This window comes from Gouania willdenowi, chromosome 11, assembly GCF_900634775.1.
Source record: "Gouania willdenowi chromosome 11, fGouWil2.1, whole genome shotgun sequence".
Taxonomy (NCBI): domain Eukaryota; kingdom Metazoa; phylum Chordata; class Actinopteri; order Blenniiformes; family Gobiesocidae; genus Gouania; species Gouania willdenowi.
The window spans coordinates 10,601,922-10,626,543 of NC_041054.1; the positions used below are offsets into that span (position 1 = coordinate 10,601,922).

Genomic DNA, 24,622 nt, shown 5'->3' on the forward strand with positions numbered 1-24,622 from the left:
ACCTCCAGGACACACATGAGTCAAAGTCAGGGCTCCGTCCTCCCCTCCTCCATTGTTTTCCTTCCTCTCCCATCCTGAACTGCTGAGTTGGCCTGATTCAACCAAACTCCTGGCCCACGTGTTTAGAGTAGGGGGGGAGGTTGGAGCCCAGGACTTCATAAGAATTCATATTCTACTGATCAGATGAAGTTCGTTGCCATCCTCAAGTCATTTTAAAAAGTCTGTAAGGAATCTTTAGATCTTTAGCGAGTGTGGTTGAAAACTATTACGTTTAAGTAATGTCTCATGATAATAAACTAAAGTGTATTCTTCTAGTAAGTCTCAGCATGTGCTGCTTGGGATTTACACAGCTTTTAAATAGCAGTTAAGAGGAGTTCCCTTCTGAGTCGTTGCCAGTTCTGCTGATTTGTAAGAGCCAATAAGAGGCCAACTTCAGCTGCAAATCTGGCCAATTGGACCCCCCGCAGTGCACATTATGATTGAACAACAGCCAGAATAGTCAGGGACTGTGTGACAGCTCGTCTCATTGTTTCAGCTCCGTGACCTATATAAGGACATTCTGTCCAAACTAGCTCTGGCTGCTCCTGCAGTCACTAAACAGATCACCTTACAGTCGCTCCAGTCCAAAAAACTGCATGCACTACAGAATGCTCATCTTAGAATAATCATTGTTTGGATTCAACAAATTGATCTGAGGAAAAAAAATATCTGTGCAAGCTAAAACCAAAGAAATACACTTAAAATTTTGATCTGTTGATTTATCTCAAAACCCGCAGACAAAAACCTACTTTTCCATCCATAAGGGGATGCAAGAAAAGTAAACAAGCCTGGGGAAGAATTTGACTCCCTCTCAGCAGAACAATGAAGGATTTTAAAGAAAAAACAGCAGTAGGTTGAAAATAGTTGTGATGCACAAACATGCCATCGTAATGCTGAGGGTAGTTGATCAGCACATTCAGGGACGTTACTTACAGGGAAGTTCCACTAACCGAACAGAAATAACAAACATGAAGCAGTGGCCAAAAAGAACACCGGGGGGCCTTTCAGTTCAAAGTTTACTAAGGGAATTATCCAGAGTGGATTTAGATCTGATAAACTTTTTTCTTTGTAATCATGAATCTCTGAACCAAGTCATCAAAGAGAGAATTAAGAATAAGTAAATTCACACTTCCATAGCTGGTAAGCTTGGCATATTGAAAAAGGTCTGCGAGCTACAGTGTTTTCAGAATATGTTAGTCATCTAAAGAGACATTGATCACAGATTTTCCCTGTTGTTCCTCTAGGCTAGAAATTCAAATAATGCCTTGATTATGGGCGGGGCTCCTGGAGCACTTAAGACACACCCAGTCTGTACTACAAAATCTGCAAAGAACAATCAATGCTATGCTAACTACCTGCTCAATACTCACTATACTTCTCTATTCACAATTCTCTAAATCCAACCTACTCGCCACAGATTAGAGTTGACAGGTGCTAGTTTTTAAAGAAGGGGCGGGGCCAACAGTGCTGGTTTCCTACATAAAAATAACAAATAACAAAATTTGATTTTAATAGCTGGGTTTCAACCCATAGAGGGCAGACACTCTTACATTTTTACAACAAAAAACACCAGAAGTTTTGGGGTTTAGTTAGCATTTAAGTGGCAGGCGCTCATTTTATATTGACATTTTTTATACTGCCACTTTAAATTTAAAATGCATAAATTAAAAAAAACACCAATTAACTCTTGTGGTAACCTGGCTACTGAGAGTTAGCATGAAAATAGCTGCAAACTCAAAGTAAGTGGATACCTCTGGTAGTGAGAGGGTTTGCTGTGGCTGAGTTGTCATGAAGCAAAAAGTAGTCCCTCCTTAGTAATTACAGACTCCCAAAATATCTCTTTGTAGAAGAAATACTAAACTGATGCAATACTAACTAGAAAGAAAGCTTTTTGTATGGATTAATGTATTAACTCAACAAGTATCCCTGAGGTAAAAACAACATGTTTGAAGTGGTCAAATCATCTGTATCCTATGGAAAAGGTTTAACAGTAAAATGTAAGATAATTTTGAACTTTTTTTCCCCATCAGGTTGAGTCAGAAAACCAGCAAAACCAAACAAACTGAAAAAAGCTTTTCATTTAGTTACCACTAAGACAGGCTGTGCTAAAAGGCACATGTTCTTTGGCATAAGATTACACTTGTACACACACATACTTCCACAGATGCATACAAAGAGCATGCTAAGCCTTGTGCGTTCATTGGGCTGTAATTAGGAGAAACAGCAGTATGCAGGCTCTCTCCCTGGGAACCGTCACTGCACAAAATAACCAAGCCCCCCCTCAACAAAACCCACAAATACCCACCTGGTGTCCATCGTCCCCCCCCCCCCAACCAAAAACCACCCTCTTTCTGTTTACTCCACTTGTGGCTTAGTCTAAGCTTGGCCAAGTTATTTTGCTTGACATTCTTTGAGAAAAAGTTTGGTTTATCCTGTGTGCTTGAAGGACACATCTCACCAGTCTACATGGAATGTTTGATGCATCACAGTCATTAAAAAAGAAAAAAAAGTAGATTAATTTAAAAAATAACTGCTTGGTAAAGCTGGTAATTATCCTTTGTTTCCAGTGTTTTGAATAACTCTGGATAACAGGCAGTAAAGCCTGCTGGCTTTAGTGTTCTGATCAAACTACAGACTACCGACAGTGAAAGCCAACCACACTGTTTGGTGGAATAGAGGTTAGCGATGCTGCCTTCAGCTAAAAGAGCAGAGTAAATTCTATCCAGACATTTCTGTGGGGGGTTTGCATGTTCACCCTGAAGGTGCACAGGCAAATAGGTCTGAAAACATTACATTTCTCTTACCCCAACAACCCCAAATGCATAAAAAGAATATGGATATGGCTGTTTTGTTTTTTTATTCTTTATGACCAACTATTCATTAATTTTGTCATGTAGCAATGTCATGGTTTGATATCATAAAATCTTCCAGTGAACTCACTTCATGAAAAAGTGACTGCATCAGATAAATGAAATAGTAAAGGATTTTTTATCACCCTGCAATATGAATTTTCATTATTTGGAGGAGAAAAAAATGCATTAACGTATGTTTTGCTCACAATTCATATTTTTTTTGCAAAACTGGACACGGAAAGCTTTTAATGTCCTTATACACCTGCAGAATATTTGAACGCTAAAAGTCTCAAACAAAGCAAGCCACACATCACAGACTCTCATTTTGCTTTCAAGACTAATTTTAACAGTGAGACCACAAAGCCTATGATGTATTTCAAGCTTGTTTTCCCCCCTGAAGCTCCGTGCTGCTGTTGAGGAGTGGCTAGGGCAGGGTTAGTAGCAAAGGAAGTTGTTTGTTTGTTCCTGAAGGACTTGCTATATCCATCATAGCCATCATACAATTACCAAAGCCAGTGTGTCTGCACTGAATTCAACACAAGTGTATTTTGACTAAACCACTGAAGGAGAAGGCCAAACAGAAAGCAAGCGTCCTTAGCTGTGATGGCTTTTTGTGAAACAATGTTAGCTGTGTATAAAGCTCACCACCAAAGTTGAGTCCAATGTCAGAAGGTTTTATAAATAAATCAGGAAAACTATGCAAAGCGTCACTGAAAGTGGCACCAGACTCTGTGCCTTGACACCAACACTCCTGTCCCATGTTTGGAAGCTTCCCAGTGGGAGATGGAGGTCTGCAGTTCAAAGCAGGGTCGTAAACTGAAATGAAAGCGGGGACTTAGGAAACACAAACACCAATATAGTTTTGACAAACATGACAACCCTTGAAGTTTTAATTAAAACGCTCGGCCTAGCCTGCAAGCACTCAAGAACAAAGACGTGCATTACTTGTGTACGTCGGCTGCATCTGAAGGTGCACTTGCTACAAACTCAGAGTAAAACAACACTGCACTGTAAAACATTTGCTGAATCTTTATCAACCCAAGATCCCCGTTTGGCATTTGATTCAAGTTTTACATTCAGGCTTCAGAATAACTCCTAATATTTGGTGACCTCTCTCTTTGAAGTGGTGGCATAAAGTCTTTACAGTTTGGCCTTTGGTCAACTCACTTAAATAGTGATAGAAATGTTTTTTTTTTTTTAATGTTTATGACATTTTATCTGTTTTAGCAATTTTAAGAATATATTCCTTTTTTTTAAACATGTATTTAAGGTTTGATTTATGTTTATTGAGGGACACATTTAAATGTACTCAATTTGGGTACAATGTCAAACATTTTTTTTATTATTTTTGTTTTAATGTTATTTTCCAAAAAATAAAAAAAAACATTTTTACAGAAGGTCTGAAATCAGGCATTTTCTTATTTTTTCTGCAACTTTTTCAAATGTACACATGTTGGATCATCTTCTATATTAGAAGACAAACTTAAAGTAGTCAACTATGAAATGCTGTTGCTTTCTTTTGACCACCACTAATGCCGGGTCTTTAATTAGTTGGTCACTACATGAGCAAGTGAGAAGTGTGAGGAAAACACTAAGCTTTAGTAAGAAACTGTCAGGTTTCAAATCAATTTAGGTCTTCAAAGCATTCTCTTAGCATTACCATACAGTGAGTCATTTCAAACATACAACAATAGAGGTGGATTAAAACAGAGTGACTCTGTGCTCTTTAATAATGATACATTTTGTTGCGATTAATTTACGTCATACATTTCCCTCCATTTGTACAATCCGACACCAGTTACGATAATTAATGGGTCAGGAGTACAAAGAAAGCAGGTCTTTATCGTGTGTGTGTGTGTGTGTGTCTGCTGATGCTGCCATGTTCCCTTCCTGGCAGGGGCAGGCATCTCCATCACCCTTTAACTGTGGTGAGCATTGTCTGAAGACAAACAGCGAGAAGGCCACACAGGTTTTATAGAGAAGCCCACACACACTACCAGAAAAAAAAGGTTTTATGACACAGAAACTTTCCCAGTAGGTACCAGGCTTTCTTTGGCACAGCACAGAAACAGGCGTGACGTGACACTTGCACTTGTTTCCGAAAGCCTTTAAACACCTTTTAGATGAAAGGCTTTTTCCCCTATTTAATTTTTTCCAAACTTACTGGTCATACAGACGTGATTCTGGCCTTTAATTCTATTGGCTTTGACTGAGACAGAAGGAAAGCGGTGGACTTCCTTCCCCTCCAACTGTCTTATCTCACTTAGGCCTATACTTCTTAGTATCTATTTTAGTTTTCATTCCCTCCTTGACGACTGAGTCACGTTGCAGCAGTAATATGAAAAGAATGGGGATGGTCTGAGGAGCTACCTGAAGCCAAATTCTTTAGTGCATAACTAAATGATTAGCTGGATCAGGCCTTGTCCACATGTAGCATCTGGGTATTTTTAAAAGGAGTTTTTTCTCTGCTGTTGAAAAGAAGCCCAGAAGAAGACCATCAGGAAAAATGTAGAGCTTCTAACCTATGGTAGTTTTAATCAATATGACTAGAATCAGAGAGTGACCTCTTGTTCTGAGAGACACATGGTGTACGTCAAAGTGAAGTCACCACTTTGGCTGGAGACAAAAGAAACGGGCCGCTGTAAGTAAACACAGCAAGGGGTTCCAGCAAAAATGTTGAAAACTCGGTCTTCAGAAATACAACTTTGTTCATCCTCTGTAATTAGGGCTCAAGGCTGTGTACAATAGTCATTTTGACAATCAAAACGAGTACTAGTAGTGCAAAATTAATTATGGAAATATCTCAAATCCTGACTGCTGCTCTCCAAGAATACAAATTAAAGAAAATTAAATTATGACCACCAGACATGCAGTAATTGACAGCTGCTGTCGCCTTCAGTGGATTGTGTGTGAGGCTGCTGTTTTATAGCACTCCATCTCACTAACCAAGTCCTGCACTGAGTAGCCTGAGGCCGCTTTTTGGTACCGAACACAAAGAGCTGCGTGAGACACCATATTCAAACTCTCATAATAAATAGGCGTACTACAGAGTTACAAAAGCTGAGCAATGACCAAAATAGTCCTGCCGTTATGAAGAAAGCAGGCTTTCTGCTGTGCTTGTGGCATTTAGCTACAACGGATGCAAGTCAAGTTATTAAGCCATCATCACGCAGGTTCAAACTCTAGAAAAGAATCTCTGCAGTCAGTGGCACTGATAAACTCTCAATGATCAATACTAATAACAAGATCTAAAGTAATCCTGTGTCTGAGGACCAAATCTGCTTAGTGAGGCTTGGCCAGGATAAAGAATCAATGCTAATTACCTTACAGCTAACACGGCTGAGCCCTGGCATGTTGACACATCTGCTGCACAAGCCTTTCCACTTTGGAGGTCATGTGGATAAAAGCATATAGAAACATATAGACACACACACACACACACGACAGCACCTGCTGTCAGAAGCCCTTTAGTCATAGTACGTGTGGACGGATGTGCTGATGAGAATACAGATGCTGGCAACTCAAGGAGAAAGACAATAGAACGTGATTGTTGTGATATAACAATGGCTGCTTCAAGTTAAATCTGAGCACCAAGCTCCTGTAATTAAAACACAGTATAAGAGGGCCATACTGCATTGAGTTGTAATAAGACAAACTCGTTTTTACCAAAGATCACATTTGTGGTCACACCCAAATCGACAAGGCATGACTAACCTTTGTTGTTGTTTGACGTCACTGCTCTGATACAGGATATCAAAACGCATTGTGCTCCAAGGAAGGCCTTATAAGCTGGGTTTCCATTACCCTTGGAAATGCGCAAAATTTAAATAGTTCAATAAAAACTGGTAATGGAAACACCTGAATTTCGGGGGGAAAAAATAAAAAATTGCTAAAAAGTTTTAACACTTTCGTGAGGTGGTATTCTACACATTTCAATACTGAAATGTATCACAAAAGTGCTATGGAAACCCTTTTTCCACAATTAAATGTCAACAGAATGTGACGTACCTGGTCACCTGACCATTTCTCTTTGAGAAAAGACATTTCTTAGCATTATACTTAAAATGATTAGAACCACATTAGACAGCAAACAACAGAGGAATGAGGAGCGTTATTTTGAGGTTTGGAGCATTAATCTTTCTGCAGGAAAAGTCTAATGGGATTGAGATTTCACAGGAGTCACGAGGTTCCTGGCCAAAACAACCTTCAATGAAAACATGATCAAAGTACAATTATACTTTTTTGACATTTAGAAATATTGCTTTAATTTTGCAAAAATCTGTAATGGAAACCCCGCTAGTTCCATTGGTACAGATGTTAAAAGGTGCACATTTGTTTATTTTTACCTGACAGTGAGAAATAATGAATAAATATAACAGTGATGTGGGAGGAAACATTCTAACGTCTAAAGTTAAGTTGCTTGTACTTGTCGAGTCAATGTGTAAATATAACATTAACACCCAGCAGGGCATAAACATTTTATTTTTAATCTTTAAAGTTCCTTTTCCATTGAAAGTCTGAATGTCAATGCAACTGTGAACAATTCTTTGCTATACTTTAGTGCCAGAACTGTCTTTAATTTGGCAGTATTTGATCAAAGTTTCCACAGGTGAGGACAGCTGTCGTTTAAAACCTCCCATGGTACGGCCCGTTGGGATACGAAGCTGCACAGACACGACCCTGGCTTACCTTTATTTATTTAAACTTTGCTCCCTTTGCCAAACAGAGGTCTCATCTCTTTGTTGAAAGTTTAGTCTGTGTGCAGGCCACTAGCACTCTGAACAAAAACAACAGCATTCTCCCTGAAAAGGTGAGAATGCTGTTAAAAAACTAGGAATGTGCTTCGCTTGGACCAGAGAGAACTGTGTGTGTGCACTATGGTGGAGTTAAAGCTGCTCACTTTCAGGCCAACAAAGATCATTAATCAGGACTACAGAGTAAGGCCGAACAATCATTCAGGCTCAAGTTTCAGATGTGACACCAAATAAATTGCTTAAAACAAATTGACCAGAATTTGGAGGCCAGATGATTTAAAGTAGAAACGGCAAACTCAAGACACGCTGGCCAAATCCAGCTCACCAGAGTTCCAAACTCAGCACGCAGGAGGGTTTTTGTTCTTTCTGGAAAAAAATGTCATTCAGCACAATAAAAAAATACATAATTTACCAAATATAACATTTAATTAAAATCAAGTTGATCACTCATTTGCAAAAATTAGTATGTGGAGTATTACGGTAGCTGTCATTTTCTAGCTTGAATTAGCAATGCAACATTTAGCAACCATCAGTGCAGCTTTATGACCACAAGGGCACATAAATTACGTGAAAACAGCTAAAGGCTGAGCCAGGAGTATTGAAGTAAAAGCTGTAATTCCTTCTCCCTTTGACAGGCTACAATTAATCAATCATCAGTTGACACATAACTTAGGGACACTGACCACGCCCCTTCCCATTGGACTCCCACCTTGTCTGCATACAGAGCGACTCTTTCACCAGAGATCTTTAGATGTGTCCCATTTCTCCCCATCACTTCAGCGTCCCCTCCCCCCTCCCGATTCTTCGTGCATGAGAAGGGCTGAAGTGTCTCAGTACAAAAAGTTTCCTCCGTGCAGTGACCGACCCTCCCCCTTCTCTGCCAACTTAGACTTTAGCACAGCGTTTTAAATTGTTGATGACCCTCAACTCGTTCTGCAAGACTGCACCAATGAAGAAAATTAAAGCTAGACTTTTGAAGAGAAAAAAACAAGTCACGTGTTGACATTATTCACAGCTACTAAATGTTGCATGCAAGGGAAAATGCCACATTTTAATTGGGGATCAATGAATGTTTTAGAATTTCTTCTATTGCACAGATATATGGGAATCAAGTTTAAAAAAGTACTAAATCTCAACATGTAAAAAAAAAAAAAAAGGTACACAAAATAAAAGTTTTATGATGGGCTCCCTGTTCGGGAAAATGGGATCATGTTTTATTTAGTTGAAGAAAAGCAGCTTTGGGGAAGAGAACGAACCATGATGTGCACAAAAGTTAGCAGTAAAACTCAAACATTGCTCAACTTACATTTGGTCATTTTGTGTATCATTTTTGGTTCATAGATTACAAATCAATAAGCCCTGATATGCATGTTTAATTTCAGAAGAGATGCATATTTGTAGTGGCATAATAAAGCTTGCTGTTATGTTATGACACACTGTTATTGAAAACTTTCCATCCGTTTGGGCAGTAGTACCTTTTCTTTCTCCAGCTACACACTGTCCTTTAACTGTACTCCATAAGCAGAAAACACCAGTTAGCGCTTGTAGCCTAAAGCTAGCATCTGCCATTGAAAGCCATCACGTATTGAGTGTAGAGCAAAGATGAGCCCAGACAAATCAAAAGCAGTATTGTGGCTAAATGCACAGGATATTACATAACACCCTTTACTTGGTGACTTTAACTTACTGACATCTCCAGAATTCAAATAGCCCAAAAAACATTTTTTAACAGTATATGTAAACATGTTTTATTGTAAGAGCCGGAGGTTAAATCCACTGCAAAGTGTAAACCAGTACACTTAATGAGAAGGTCTTTGTTGAAGCTGCCGCCCATGCCCACAGCCAGGGATAAGTTTCATTCATCAGTGGGATCATTGCATGACTGACAATACTGACACGTGCTGAGGTGACTTCATCATGACTGATAACTTGAGCCTAAACAGGGGAGGAACTGCGATCACACCAAATTTAAAAAGGGCAAAGCAGAGGAAGAAGAAAGACTCTTTTAGTTCTACCTTCCTTAGTTTCTTCTCAGAACTCTTTTAAGACTGTTTTTTTCACCTTTAGGGTTGTTAAAAAAAAGCCCATTTCGCCCTGAAGATTTTGAAATGATACTGTAACTACATGTTAAAAAGCACAACCACCTTGGACACTGGTTGGCTCTGTTGTCCTTTGATAGATCTGGTCTAGCTTACCAACATTTTTGTACAGCACTTTCATTGTAATAGATACTTTCATTTTGCTTTGTACAAATAAATTAACATTCATATTAAAAATGTAAAGTTTCATTAGTCTTAGGTTTGACAATTGTTTGGTCTCCTTAAGGAATCGACATTTCTAAAAGATGAAAATTTCAATGATGAAGATTTTTTTAGACTTAGACAAACTTTTATATCACTCAAATATACACAGTATACAGAATGAAATTTCACTGCACCGCTTGAAAGTAATCAGGATTTTAAATATCTATTTAATTGCAGTACTTCTAGGTAATCTTGTATAATCATTTTTAAAATAAATCAACAATAATTTTAGATTTATTAGAAAATGGCACAAAAGTCAATAAGGCTTAAATGAATTGTGTGGCCTTTTCGTCAACTTGAATAGTTTTTTTTGTGCAGTAAAATATATTGTAAAAAGCAGCCACTATTAAACAGCTACTAAACTTCAATCACAACATTTGTGCCAAGAAGAAGGAACGTGATCTGACTTTTTGCAAACAAGTTTTTATCTTAACGTTTTACTCAGTGTAAATGAGTTCACAAAAAAGGCTCTGGGACCTTGGGATGTGGAAAGGCTATGCAGGTAAATACTGGCAAGTCTTTGTAATGAAACCAAGTCCAGTTGGAGTTACAAAGTCTCTCCATCGTGACTACTGGGTGACTTAAATCTTTAATTTTTTCCTCTTTAATCTAGGGTGGTTCTGCTGATCATGTCCCAGCCTCACAAACAGCCTGGCACTGACTGACACGGTCATTACCACTCAAACTTTCTCACTGCCTGTGTGCCATCTCCCCACAGACATGAGGTGCTCACACGGTCGCACACAAACACACGTCTCTTTGTGTGGCGACTGACAAAAGGCTGCAGTGAAGCTTAGGATGCTCAGACTGCTCAGCATCAGTCACAACAGGGTACATTCCTCTAACGCACATCACCGTGTCAGTGCAGTGTTTAAGCAATCACAGCGCTAAATAAAAACCTGTCCTACAGCAGCACAATCCAGAGCTGTCTGTCACTCAGCACGGATCACTCGGTCCCTGTGGTGTATTAGGGGATTTCTCTTATCTTGTGTGTTAAGGGGTTTGGCTGCAAGTGAGAGCAAAATAAAGAAGGAATGCGACACGGGTCAAAGAAACATAAGATCGGTTTACACTTCAGAGCGTAGACTTAGGATTGACACACAGTGTGACAAAAGCACGAATTGTCTGTAAAACTTCTTGCAAAGCACTTTTTGTTGTGAACAAGCACCATCTGCAATTTGAGCTACAGTAGCTCATCTGTTAGATCAGACCTTCTTCACCAGGTGCATCAATAAGCTTCCGCTACCATTGACTCTGATGTCAGGTCAGCAGATTTTACCCTCAGTGAATCACTTTTAGAGAAAGAAAACTCCTGTCTCAGAGTTGCTTGTACACTTTAATGTCTATACATCAAAGTGTGTGACCTCAGCCATACTGAAACAAATCATTTGTTCTACTGTGCATTGATTGTGTTGCAAATGGCAATCAGTGTTCAATAGTCTGTCGTTAAACCACATTGCTGTCATTCTATGGAGGTAAAATTCCGCACAAACACACAAAACATGTTTCACTCACGCCCAACGATTTACAAACAAACTGGTTTGATGTGATTTGCAAATACAAAACACAACATTTACAAACTAATGTATTTTTTTTGCAAATAAGAAACATACCTATCTAACAAACAACATGTTTTACACATAGAAACATGACTTCTATTACCAAAAAATATCTAAACTATAAATGGCTTGTGATCATTTTTAACGTCAGGCAGCATTGCCACACCTTAGTGGTTGAAAATCCTCTGCTTTTCAAATCAAGTATCAAGAACTAAAACCTAGGAGAAACACCATCTGCATTCACAGAGCCAAAAAAAAAAAAAAAAAATCATCAAATCTCATTTCATTTTCATGCTGTGATTTACTCTAGTTAACATTTTTTTTCTCATTTTGAAATAACGTCAACAGATTAAAAGGTTTCTTTAAAGGGAAATACCTTCAGTTTCCATTTCAATTCAATTACTAGAAACTTCTCTGTCATGGTTAAAAAAAAATCAAGTAGTGCAGCTTTAACAGAGGGGTATGGCTGAATTTGAACCATAAATCATTTCCCCCACTCTGATAAACCCTCCCAGTCTCCTCCTCTCACGGAAGTGCACGAAATTGCACACGAGAGCTGAACGTGCACTACCGGTAAAACATGTCGCCACGCAAAAGGATTCACACAAAATATAGGAACATTAGATTACCTGTCTAGAAGAAAAACAGCCACTTGCGCGTCCAAAGTTAGTCCAAGACTGACAACAAGTTTACACCGTTAACGCACTTCACTATATATAACGGAAGCCAATGAGGAGGCTCCTTCGTGGGCTCTGCTCACACCTCCTTTCTCTAAATCCTGTGATTGGAGCTGGAGGGGGTAACCGCCAAGACTTTGTCATCCGGGGTTTTATTACCTAAAATAATTATTTAAAAGATACAAACAGCACGCAGACGTACGATATACTATATGATGCCAATAAGAATTTTTTTTTTTAAATAAAAAAAAAAATAAATCGAGTATTTTAATTGATTGTGGTAGAATTAGACTCAAATGCAATATTAAGGAATTTTTTTTTTCTTGTATATTTCTACAAAGTCTGAAAGTTTTTCCATTGGGAAAGCAAAGTTCAAATAAAAAAACAGCAACAAAATGACACAAAACGTGTACAAATGGCAGCTCTGAATTCTAAGTAAAGCAAGAATAACAAAAGAAAATAATTAACATCTGATCGTGTAGAATTATTCCATGTATAACTTTGAACATAAATTGTGGCATGTCAGGCGTTAACTTAAACTTTGCACAATTTAAAGTCATAGAAATGAGATAGCTGCTAATACAGCAAGAATTACTGACTATGACTTTTATTTTGAAAGGACCAGATCACAGGTGGGTCTATGAGGTGGGTTTGAGCTCTTAAAACAGGGACTTAAACTGAAGCCATTTGGTTCAAAAACTGCATCAAGACAATAGTGAGGAACACTTTGGCCATTGAGTCAATGGAAAATAATTAAAACGAGCGCCTTGAGTGAGTGTACACGTTCTCATGTTCATTCCATAAACCAAGTAAAGGACATTCCAGGAGGGATTGAGTGTATGAATAGACGTGAATGGTTATAGATTAATTTGTATGCTGGCAGTCTGACAACAGCCACTTCACCCAGTTGTTGTATCAATGAGCAAAGGAGATTGAGACGGAGTTGGAAAGAGAAGAAGCAGGACTTCTCTCAGGCTAGCGGGAGTGTTGTGCGTGTGTGTGTGTGTGTGAACAAATAGACTCTTGCATGCACGCACACACACCAGCACCATCGGAGGGAGCTCAGCTCAGTGAGGAGTCTCTCTTTTCATGCAGATCTTTTGTCTCTCAGTAATGTCTGGTATGCCGGGATACAGGCTTTTGCTCAATGACCTGATTTCTATGGGGCTGCCAAGGCCGGGCGTGCATCTGTGCATGTGTGTTTGTGTACAAGTGTGTTCATCTGCCTGCGAGGCCTTCCTCTCGATAAGGCAAAGGATTTATAAAGGCAGACAAACACAGACTGAGACTGATCTAGCCAATAATAAAGCAGGAAATACAGACATCAACACACACAGGGCTCTGTATGCAGTAAACAAAGGCAAGGATAATCAGAGGAACTATTTCTATTGGATTCTGCACCATGATATCAGTGGTATGAATTATTGTTCTACTGGTTTCACTCATTTCTGAATCTGAATGTTTTACGACATGGAGTAAGCGCTGACCACCTTTCCGCTCACCTTGTCTCTGAATGAAGATCCTGAGCAGAGGATGAGCCGTGGAAACCGCTTTGCAGAAGTTGTCGTCATTGTTGATGGGCAGCAGGTCGCCGTGGATGTCAGCGTAGCCGATCATCACCTCCATATTGGCGATGCGGTGAATGTGCAGAATGAGTTTGTAAAACTCCTCAAACTTTCCAGGCTTGGCGCGGTCCACGGAGAACCGGCGAAACTCAGCCTCATACTGAGGAGGAGACAGGAAGAAATAAAAAGATACACAACGGTCAGAGAGAGAATCAAACAGGAAGGAGAAATATCCAGGCTGTAACTGCAAAGATTGTGCAATTGACAAAGACTAGCAGTTGACAGACGAAACATGTCAGGAGATAAAAATTTCCTGACATGCGTTGTCTGAATAAACGAAACCTCAACTAAACATACTGTTAAAAAAGAAGACAAATATGAATAATGGTTTCTGTAACGCGCTCTGAGTCCCCTCGAAAAAAGCGCTAAATCCAAGCCATTATTATTATTATTATGTAAATCTAGTGAAACTTCAAAGGAACCATCAAAGGCGATCAGCAGAACTCCTCTGACGAAGACTGGCAGTTGACAGTCGAAACATGTCGGGAGATAAAAAATTTAAAATGTCCTGAAAAACCTCATCTGAATAAAGAAAAGCTCAACATACTGCACAGATTGTGTGTTCTGGCCTTAACACAATAATGTATGGAGAAGAAGTTTCTACTCTAGAAAGCACAAAAGTTACCATCGGATTATTAAATCCAACAGGAGATTCAGGAATTATAACCTTTTTCTCTGAAAATCCCATACCCACAACGAATAACGTTCTTCAAAGCTTCTACATGATCTACATGGCAATTTTTCTTAGATTGAAGTAGGACCCTTAGTGGATACAGTTGATGTGAAATTTTGAAAATATATATGATACCGAGTGACAATAAATCAGCTATCTATAAAGCAAGGAATCTTTGTCTGTCTGTGTGTTTGTGGCTCAAATATCTCTGGTGTTCAGGGACAGACAGAGCTTATACTTTCAACATGGCTGTAGCTTGGTTCAAAGCTGTGCAACGTCGCATTTGTTTAGACTGCAATGATATAGTTAATGAATAATTTCATAAAACTGTCCACAGCGACTGGAGCAGAGCCACGTGTGCACCCAGAGCCAATCACAGTGGCGAGCGGAGCAGAGCCACCGCGCTGTGTGCTCGCGTGTGCTATCTTCACCCTGGCAATGGTGGAAGACGGGGACACCAATGGAGTGTGAATGAAACAGAAAACGTCTGCACAGCGGCGCATGTGTGTGTATACACTGCACAGTGCCTCGCTTTGTGCGTGCGTTTGTGCTGCAGGGGGTAGTTGTTCAACACCCGGAAGAACTGCAGCAAAAAAAACACACACCTCAAAACACACCCTCACACCACATAAGGTATATATAAAAAAGTATACTAAATGAGTAAAATAAAACAAAAAACTAAACAATATTTATACAAAAAATACACCAAACGACAACAAAAATGTACAAAAATAAACAAAAAGATTCCAGAAACACACAAAATGACTCCAAAAATACAATACAGAAAAATACACCAAACAACAACAAAAACATGAAAATGAGTAAAAAAAAAAAAAACACACAAAATGAAATATTTATACAAAAAATACACAAAATTACAGATGCAGATACACACAAAATGACTCCAGAATCACACTACAATGGCAACAAAAAACATTATTATACAAAAAATGCACATAAAGACATCAGAAAGATACAGAAATACATGACTTCAAAAAAAATAAAAATAAACTGCAGAGAAACGACAAAAATATAAAAATTAATAAAAGAAAAAAAAACTCAACAATATTCAAAAATTCTATATATGGACAAAGATGCGTTCATTAGCATATAAATTTACTTGAGTGAGTTTTTTTTTTTTTGTCTCCCACAGTAGCCCAAGAACAACTTTGTCATGCACCGTGGAGGAAGCTGCAGGTCTTACCAAATGGGTTATAGCAGTGGCTAAACCCGTTTCACTTTTTTTTTTATTACAATAAACCTACGGTAATAGTTTGTATATATATATATACACACAAAAACTATTACCGTGTATATACAGTATATATACGTATATATATATACATTTTTTTTTTGCCCTCGCATTTGTTTACTGTAAAGTTGAAGTGTTGAAGTTTTGAATAACATTTTGAGGAATAACTGACAATTGCTTGCTCATTTTAAGAGGTCTTTCATATTTTGTAACACACTATTGATATAGTTGTTCAATGTTTACAAACACAAAAGTGTAATTTATCCGATTACTCGATGAAAAAAAAAAATCGACAGAATACATGATTACAAAAATATTCCATTGCTGCAGCACGGAACGTGAGTGTCTCCAAGTGTTTCTCACGGCATGACTTCATGTTGGTGTGTTGCTTTTTCCCAATTTATTCATTTAAATATATAAAAACAATAGTGATCACTCTACACATTTCACAACAAACCTTCAAACACAACCTCATTTGGCCATCAATGAAAAAGCTACTGAACCTCCCACTTTTCTATAGCTATACGTACTTCCTACGGGCACTGCACTAGTGTTTTAAATACAGAATTATGTATAAAATGGCTTTACACATGGCTGCTTCCCATTAAGAACAAACGGCAAAACTACACTTCACACAATGCACCATTTCCTTAAAGCGACAGGCCACGTCAATCAACGAAAGTGCGTCATACCCTGACCAAAATGCCTGAAGGTATAAAATCATTGTTACAAGTCATTTTAATGTGTGTTTTTTTTAATAAAAAGGGTGCACATATTTTTTTTTTATTGGCAATAAAAAAAAAATATGTCTTGTCATTTTGTTACTGATATTTACTTTATTATATCAAGCAGATGATATTTGTCAATAACTGCTGCACATAAAGGACAACCTCTACAATTTCTAGCTTTTCACAACAAGAGCACAAGAAAGACTCCTGAATATTAACAATACATTACATCTTCCAGTGTCATGACGAGCAAATTAACAACAAAGAAAAAAGTGCATCAGCCCATTCAAACAAGAGGGCAGATTTTCCTCGATCCATACATTGATGGTGCTCAATTATGTTAAAATCTTAAACATAGATAAATATAAATATAAAAAGTTTGCGTCATAAGTCCAACGCTGCCCCAGAACTCTTAATCTTTAATTTTCTACTGAATGTAAACATAATAATAATAAACTTTATCTATATATCACTTTTCAAAACACGTTACAAAGTGCTTTCCAAAGGCAGCTATACATTACACAATAAAAAAATGTAAAGTTTTGGTCAGAGAATAAAACAGTTTAAAAAACATAAACAAAAGAACAAGTTAAAAGTTCCTAAAAATCAGGGAAGGCAAAGAAGTGATTTGAAAATTCTGACGGTAAGCAGACCTGATCTCCTCGGGCATATCCATGCTAAGGTCAAATTAAACGCACTTCAGGATCCAAATCATAACTAATTAACAATCAAATCAGCTGCATTTTGCTAAAGCATATTGCTGTACAACAGAAGGTCTCAGGAGAGTTACTTTTTTGCGCACAAAAAACTACTACGTTCTCTGCACCAATGAGAAATTGGTTGAGGGGATCACACTGGGGTCAACAGACAACACGCTAGGGCACAGGAGAGAAACTAGAGAACATGCCTCAATAAACCCAAGAGACAGAAAATAACTGTCACAGCAGCGTCTGAATCAAAGACTGGTCATTTGCAGGATAACTTGCTGTTTGTTACAGTAATCAGTGCACAGAGAAGAAGAGTGGAGCGATGTGTGGGGAGAGGCAGGAGGAGGAGGGGGAGGAAAAGGAGGGCGAGGGGGGAGCGGTGTAAAACTGCTGACATAGCGGTGGTAAGCTGACTGGAGGGAAGAAGAAGAGGACGAAAAAGAAGAGCGGGTGGGGGATACATTAAGCAGCTCTGTAATTAGAAGAAGATGACATGTGAATTTAAGAGGGGGCGTGTTCAGAGGCTGGGGGGGGGGTTACAGGGGCGTGTTTGGCTGAAGGCAGCAGATGAAGCAGCAATTTTCAGCTTTTTTGTAAACAGGTTTGCAGACATTCCCAGCATCAGTTAAAGTGTGTAGACTACAAACTATATAACTACAAACTATAAATAACTTTGTAAAGCTTTATTTCCACAACAATAATTACACTCCTGGGTAACAGCGGGTGCAGTTTTTGCGTTGACTGTTTACGTTGTCCTTTTTGACTGAAGCTGCACTTCCGAATGTGAACAATCTGTGTCTAAAAGAATGACTCGATCCACGACTGTAAGCAAGTCAGGACAAGATCTGATTAATCACGGGATGCAATACTAAACCTGAACCTAAGAATACACCACATCACTGGATGACATCACTGCTGCTCTAGGCCAATCAGAGCAGAGGGATGTCCGACAGGCTGAAACATGTCGGGAGGCCCAACTGACTGGAGAAAATGGAAGATAACTGACATTAGTTTTCAGAACAGCACAAGCATTTCAACAGGTTCTCCTACAGATTAAATGAGCACTCATATATGCACGATCATGACTCGCACACACGAGGATGCGATGATTAGGTTTTTTTAATAGGTTTATGAAGAGGTGGATGATTCACAACAAGGTCCTCCTCCTCCCACCCAGCTCCCACTCATTCCTGTTCACTATCTGTGTCTTTGATAACAGCTTAAAGCGAGTGAAACCAGCTTCTGCCTGAGGCTCCATGACAGCCCGCCGTGCACCTTTAGCGTTACTCCTGATAAGGTTATCACTGGCCCAGCTTGCCCTGAGAAAACCAAACGAGAACCTGTGAGAACCAGACACGCAGCGCCAATCATGAACAGACGCACACAGATTTCCCCCCAGGACAACCCGAGTCTTACGTTCAGACAGGACGAGGCATAGCTAGCCTAAACATGCTAGCTGAAAACCAAAAGCATCTCATCTCAGCCTATTAATTTTCTACTTCAAAGTCATTTTGTGATCTAGGTCAGTGTTTCTCAAATGGGGGGTACGTGTACCCCGAGGGGTCAACAAAAACACACAAAATAGGAGAAAAATATACTGAATAAGGAAAAGAACAAACAAACAACAACAAAATACATAAAATGACACCAAAAACACATGCAGTGAGTGAAAAATACTTACCAGCAACACACACTAAAGAGAAAAATAACACAAGATCACGACAAAATACACAAAAATAACAGAAACATACAAAACGACATGAGAAACCACCACACGACACCAAAAACACACAGAGAGAGAATAATTTAAATAATACCAACAAAAACAAAAACACAGATAATAAGAGGAAAAATATACTCAATTATAAAAATGACAAACAACAACAAAATACACAAAATAACACCAAAACACAAAATACTGTTTCATTTAACTAATTTACGAAAAGAAATTCTTTCAAATGTGCCTTATCACTCCTTTGTTCCATCATTGTGCTCTTTTGTTGTTTTTTCACAGAATTGTAGTCGGACAAAGGGGGGTACTTGGATTCAAAAGTTAAAAAAAAGGGGGTACTTGAGCAAAAAACATTTGAGAACCACTGATCTAGGTCACAGTGTGGGTATGACAGTGAATAGAGATTTAGTTGTTTTTGTTCTGCTATAAATCAATAGAATGTTTTTTTTTTTGAAGGAATCAATAAAAACATGTTATTGTTGAGAAAGATGTCCAGAGGCTGATGACGTTAGACTGGTCAGTACAAGTCAGCAGTGGTAGTGATGAACTGGTTTTCTCTTTTGCAAGCAGCATCAAGCAAACTGGTTTTTATATGGTTCTTAAAGCTGATATCTGGAGTTTCTGAGAGGACGTCTCGATGTCCCGCCCTCAACAGCTCCACTTCCTCTGCCAATCTACCTGAATCCACGCCTCTACTTGTTTGCACACGGAAAGTGGAAAGATTCAAAGGACCCAACCGGATACGTCCTGTGTGCAGCGTGCCATTCTTAAGGGAAAACCACACAGCTACAGCTTTGCCTGAGTAAAAATGTTGGTGACACTAATAAACAAGTGGGTCAAATGACAATAATATTCTATAGTACTTTATTAATCAGTCATGTTCACTTTTTTAGCTGAAAAGGGAAGATAGGTAGGATTCTGCAGGCCTCTACAAACCATAAAACAGTACTGCTTATTATTATTATAGGGTCGTTTTCAGGAAATCACGCAATTGGGTATGTAAATTTTTGTGGATGGCTTTATCCTTAATTTATTTGAACCAATACAACATGGAAAAGAGCTAAAAGTTACATTTTCAAACTATAGAGTCCTGCCAAATTTCATGAAATTCTGCAGTCGGGAAAGACCTGAAAAAAGCCAAGTAACGTGTCAGAAGAATAATAACAAGAAACATCCGTACAGAAACACCACATTTGGCCTTAAATATACCCTGACAATATCACACATTGACTCACAGTTTTCCCCTTTAAACACACACCGTCCAGGGTGTGTTCTAACTCTTAACCTTAATGAGACCTTTGGTAAAAGCTTGAGCACGTGATGTGGTTAAACCCGTAAAGTGATGGTGGATGGGATAGGTTTCACTCTTCTTTTGAATTGTAGCGTTACCACATTAGCCTACCATGTAAACACTCATAATGTCATGTTGTTTTTGTTGAGGCTCTTTAGCATTGCTGCAAACCTAGAGCTGTCAAACTGCTGTACAGATTAGCATCTTCTTTATTGAGAAAACACATGCAGACACTATTGACAACTGTGTGTAACCACATCTGTACAAATGTCACTTCAATTAAAGCAACAACTAAAGCATTTACTTAGTTTTCTGCCATGGGTTTAAGCTGCTGCTACTGTTTTCATTATACGTATGTATTTTAATATTATATATCCTGAAGGATCATTCTATCCTTTTCCCACAGGTTTTGTGTAGAGTTACATGTCAGATTTCAGGTTACTGGTCAAGTTAGATTGTAATTCACCATATTGTATTTCTTCTAAGTTTACAGGTATTTTTTCCTCCCATTGTTGTTCACACATGCTATTGTAGAAATAAACAATTAATTTTCTGTACAAAATATGCTGATAAACCTCAAGGAAAGTGTTGCTCTCTTAAATTGTTGATTAAGTCAAAGAATATTTTTTTACAGAAAATTAAAGTATTATTTGATTAATATTATTATTATTTATTTAATAATACTCTAAATTTTTTATTTTTTTTTTTTAAACGTCTTTAATTCCAATTTCGGAAATAATTTTGTTTCCAAACCTCTACTTAGGATCATTAAAAGTGTTGAATCATGGCCTAAAGGTTGAGTAAAGAAAATACTTGCAGCTAACCGTTTTGTTAAAATTATTTGGCAATTAGTATTAGTTGGTTGCCCAACACTGTTTAATATTTAAGTGAATTTTCTGCTTGTATGTTATAGTGATAGACCGATACATCGGCCGGCCAATATTATCGGCCAGTTTTTGCGTTTTTTACGTGTATCGGCATTGGCCGATGTGGGCTGCTGCGTTCGCCAATCTGTATTATTTACAGAGAGCTACCTCACCTTTGTTAATTTCAATCAATGCTCTTTTTTTAAAAAAAATGTTTAAAAATTGAGACTCGTACCATTTGTTATCATCATTGTGTAATTTTTAGGATGTAAATTGAGGGAGGAAAAGTAGTATCGGCTCCAAATATCGGCAGTCCGGATAGGTCATCGGCTAAGGCTGATGGGGAAAAAAAAAATAAAAAATAAAAAATAAAAAAAAATCGGTATCTACATCGGCCTTAAAACAATCCATATCGGTTGATCCCTATTAAGTTATATAAAAATATCTATAAAAAAAACTAAAACAAGTTCTTATCTGTAAAAAGTCCCTTTATTCTTTGCTTCAAGTTGAAAAATTCAATTGGAGCCTCAGACTCCCAAAATGTTTTTAATATATTTTTAAAGGGAACCAAAAAGAAAAACCAAAAACAAACTCATCTGTGCACTCCATTTAAGATCGCCTCTCCATTGCTTTCCCCAAGATCACAAAGCTCAGCTTTAACAAGGAATAAATCATCTGTTTGTGGTTAAAATCTTTGACTTCTCCAATGCCCAAAACTAATATAAATCTGTTCTTCAATGAAAGCAAATGTTCAGTAGACGAGCACTTACTGTAGAAAAATGCATGACAGAGCAATTTCCCTGGTTGAGAGCTTGAAAAATTAGTGGTTGCAGTTACATAAGACTGAAATTGGTGAAAAAACTTCATGGTTTACTTAATGTCTGCAGGTTAAAAAACAACGGCTGAAAGAGCAAGAAGGCTGAAACTACGCTGCTCACGGAACACAAAGCAGATGAAAACTCCAATTTAAATGGAATACTTGAAATAAAATAGCTTTAAACTAATTTCTGCTTTGACTGCAAAAAAAGGCCAAATGTGCACAATACTGCATCAATCAGCATAATCCTGCCAAGATGTGCTGTTTAATGTCATCAAAAAGGCAAAAAAGATGGTTTCCATAAGGATAGTCAAAAATAGGATTTCCTTTTATTTTTCTTTAAAAATCAGAATATATTTTGACACCTGTTCAGAGTTTGCATGATGGTTATTCAGCCTAATTTCTCCATTAAATTTGTTTTTCACAGAAATTAACATAAAGGGTACGGAACAGCTCTATTATGTGACATTTTTATAACTTATATAAAGGGAGTAAAAACAAACAAACAATGCTGAATTTTGATTCATGAAGTTTCGATTCGATTACAACCCGAGTTTCGATGATTGATCATCCATTTACCATCAGTCAGCTGTTAAATAAGTGTTGAGTAACACCTGACAGCACCTTTAATATTTTATAGTGTAAATGAAATATCCAAGAACTCACCTGGTTTGTATTACAATTTGAAAAACCTATGGTAAACAATAGATCTATAGATGTTTAAGAATCGTTTCATATTCAATAACAACATTTTATTTTTGTTTTTCCCCCCAACCACCAATAATGGATCTTATAGGCCAACATGAAAAAATAAAAACTGACAGGAAATGGTCTTCATGGCCAATGAGGGAGAAAAATAAATAAATCTTAAAATATATGGATGTAGATTTGTGTCTTTATTATTCAATAAAGTAAAAATAAATAATAATAAAACCTTTTCAATCATAAAAACTTCAATAAAAAAATGTAATGACGTCATCAAAAATACAAAAAAACAAAAAACATTTCAATAAAATAAAAACTCTAAAAAGTTTACTTCAATCAAAAACAAAATATTTTCAACCAAAGAAAAACTTTTTTCTTGGATTTGTATTTGAGATATTATGGGTAGTGCATTTGTGAATAGAAAAAAAAGAAGAAAAAAACATTTTAATGAAAAAAACCAGAAGATTTTTTTTTTTGCATTTCAACACGTTTTTCCTTTGATTGAAAATAATTATTTTTAATTTAAATAAACTTTTTTTTATTGAAGTGAGTTTTTATTATTGAATAATAAAGACACAAATCTACCTCCATAAAAACAAAGCCTGATAATGAAAGACTGTAGTTTTAAATTATGGTTAATAAAATAAATACTCATTAAGTTCGTTCTTTAATAACAAACATGCAGTAAATAAAAGTGTCCTCTGGTTGAAAATATGTGATATTTGAGTGTCTTTAGTGGGTTACATAATGGGAACCAGTGGCAGACTGAGGTTCACTTTATGTGTGGAGGTGGTACAAACTGTAAAGTAGTTTTAAAACCAGTTTATAATGTGTTAATGTGTGAATAATGTGATTTAGTTTGAGGGAAAAGTAAAGTAATGTGAATCCCAACAGGAATCAGCAGCACATCCTGTGTAAAAACGTGTTGGATGCTAAACAGACTCAGCAGCAGCATGTGGACCTTTATTTTATCATTAATATATTATTTTAGCCTCTTTAGCACCGTGTGTCTGGGAGCTCACCTTGCTCTTCACCTCCACGGCGTTGCACTCGGGGCTTCTGAGCGGCTGGGACTTGTTAAAGCTCCGGTTCATCTCGGTTCGTTTGAAAGTCTTTCCAGTTCCAATGAAAAAGTTGAGCCGCCTTAGCTCGCAGAAAGAGGGACTCCGGTCCCCGCGTTTCACGACGACAAACCCCCCTTTTGTCCGCTCTCCGGGAGAAGCAGTGCTTTTCCTTCGGTCTGTCTCACCTCCTGAAGTAAACGTTTAGAGGAGAAGTCGGGCTGATATGAAGGTTTAGTAACGGGAGGAAGAGCAGTGAGCAGCCCTGCCGAGGCGCGCCGTCCTGGGACTGTGTGTGGAAGTTTATCTAATGACATCAGCCCTGCTAAAAAATAGGATCCTGTGAGGCGTTCAGGGCCTGCTCGGAATATACAGGTTTATCAGCATCAGGCAGGGAAAAATTTTTTTTTTTTTAAAAAGGATCAAGTGTGGATCAAACCACAAGTCAATATCTGAGATGTAAATGTTTTAAAAAAAAAAAAAAAAAACTTTTGCTGTTTATTTCTTTTGTTTGTGGAAACCACATTTTTTTTTAATCTATTAACTGTAGCTGCAAAAAAGAAGAACAAAAACAAGAAGAGCAATAAAACGTTTAATTTTGTAATTTTTTTAACAACAATACATGTAAAAATAGAAAGCACACAATTATATATATATGAATTCTAAAACTTTCCCTCATCTCTAAGGGAATAGTGATATTACTACCAGCCTTTTTTCTCCCTCTTTAATATTTTAGTAAATATGGGTTAAATGAAGCTACTTAGGTAATGTAAAACAACATTATACATTTTTTTAAATCCTGGTTTAAATTCACTATATTAGTACTTCTAATAACAATACTGTGACGACTGCTAATTACTACTTCTACTTCATCTAATGACAAACTAAAAGAATCAGGGTTATAATTAGTAAAGCTGCGCTAAAGTCGGTACGTATTTGATAAGTCTGATGATTAGAAACAGCAAAGATCCAATTAAACAC

The 24,622-nt window shown here is 37.6% G+C and overlaps 1 protein-coding gene across 2 annotated transcripts in view; it reads right to left on the reverse strand.

Moving 5' to 3' along the window:
* The window catches only part of pard6gb (par-6 family cell polarity regulator gamma b), a 53,187-nt gene extending 29,236 nt beyond the window's left edge, over positions 1-23,951 (reverse strand). For both annotated transcript variants that reach the window (XM_028461233.1, XM_028461232.1), the window contains exons 1-2: positions 23,603-23,951; positions 13,687-13,909 (exon numbers count right to left, since the gene is read on the reverse strand). In XM_028461233.1, coding sequence (XP_028317034.1) covers positions 13,687-13,909; positions 23,603-23,674 — 295 coding nt within the window. In that variant the 5' untranslated portion in view covers positions 23,675-23,951. The remainder of the gene's footprint in view (positions 1-13,686; positions 13,910-23,602) is intronic.
* Between the last annotated feature and the right edge of the window lie 671 nt (positions 23,952-24,622).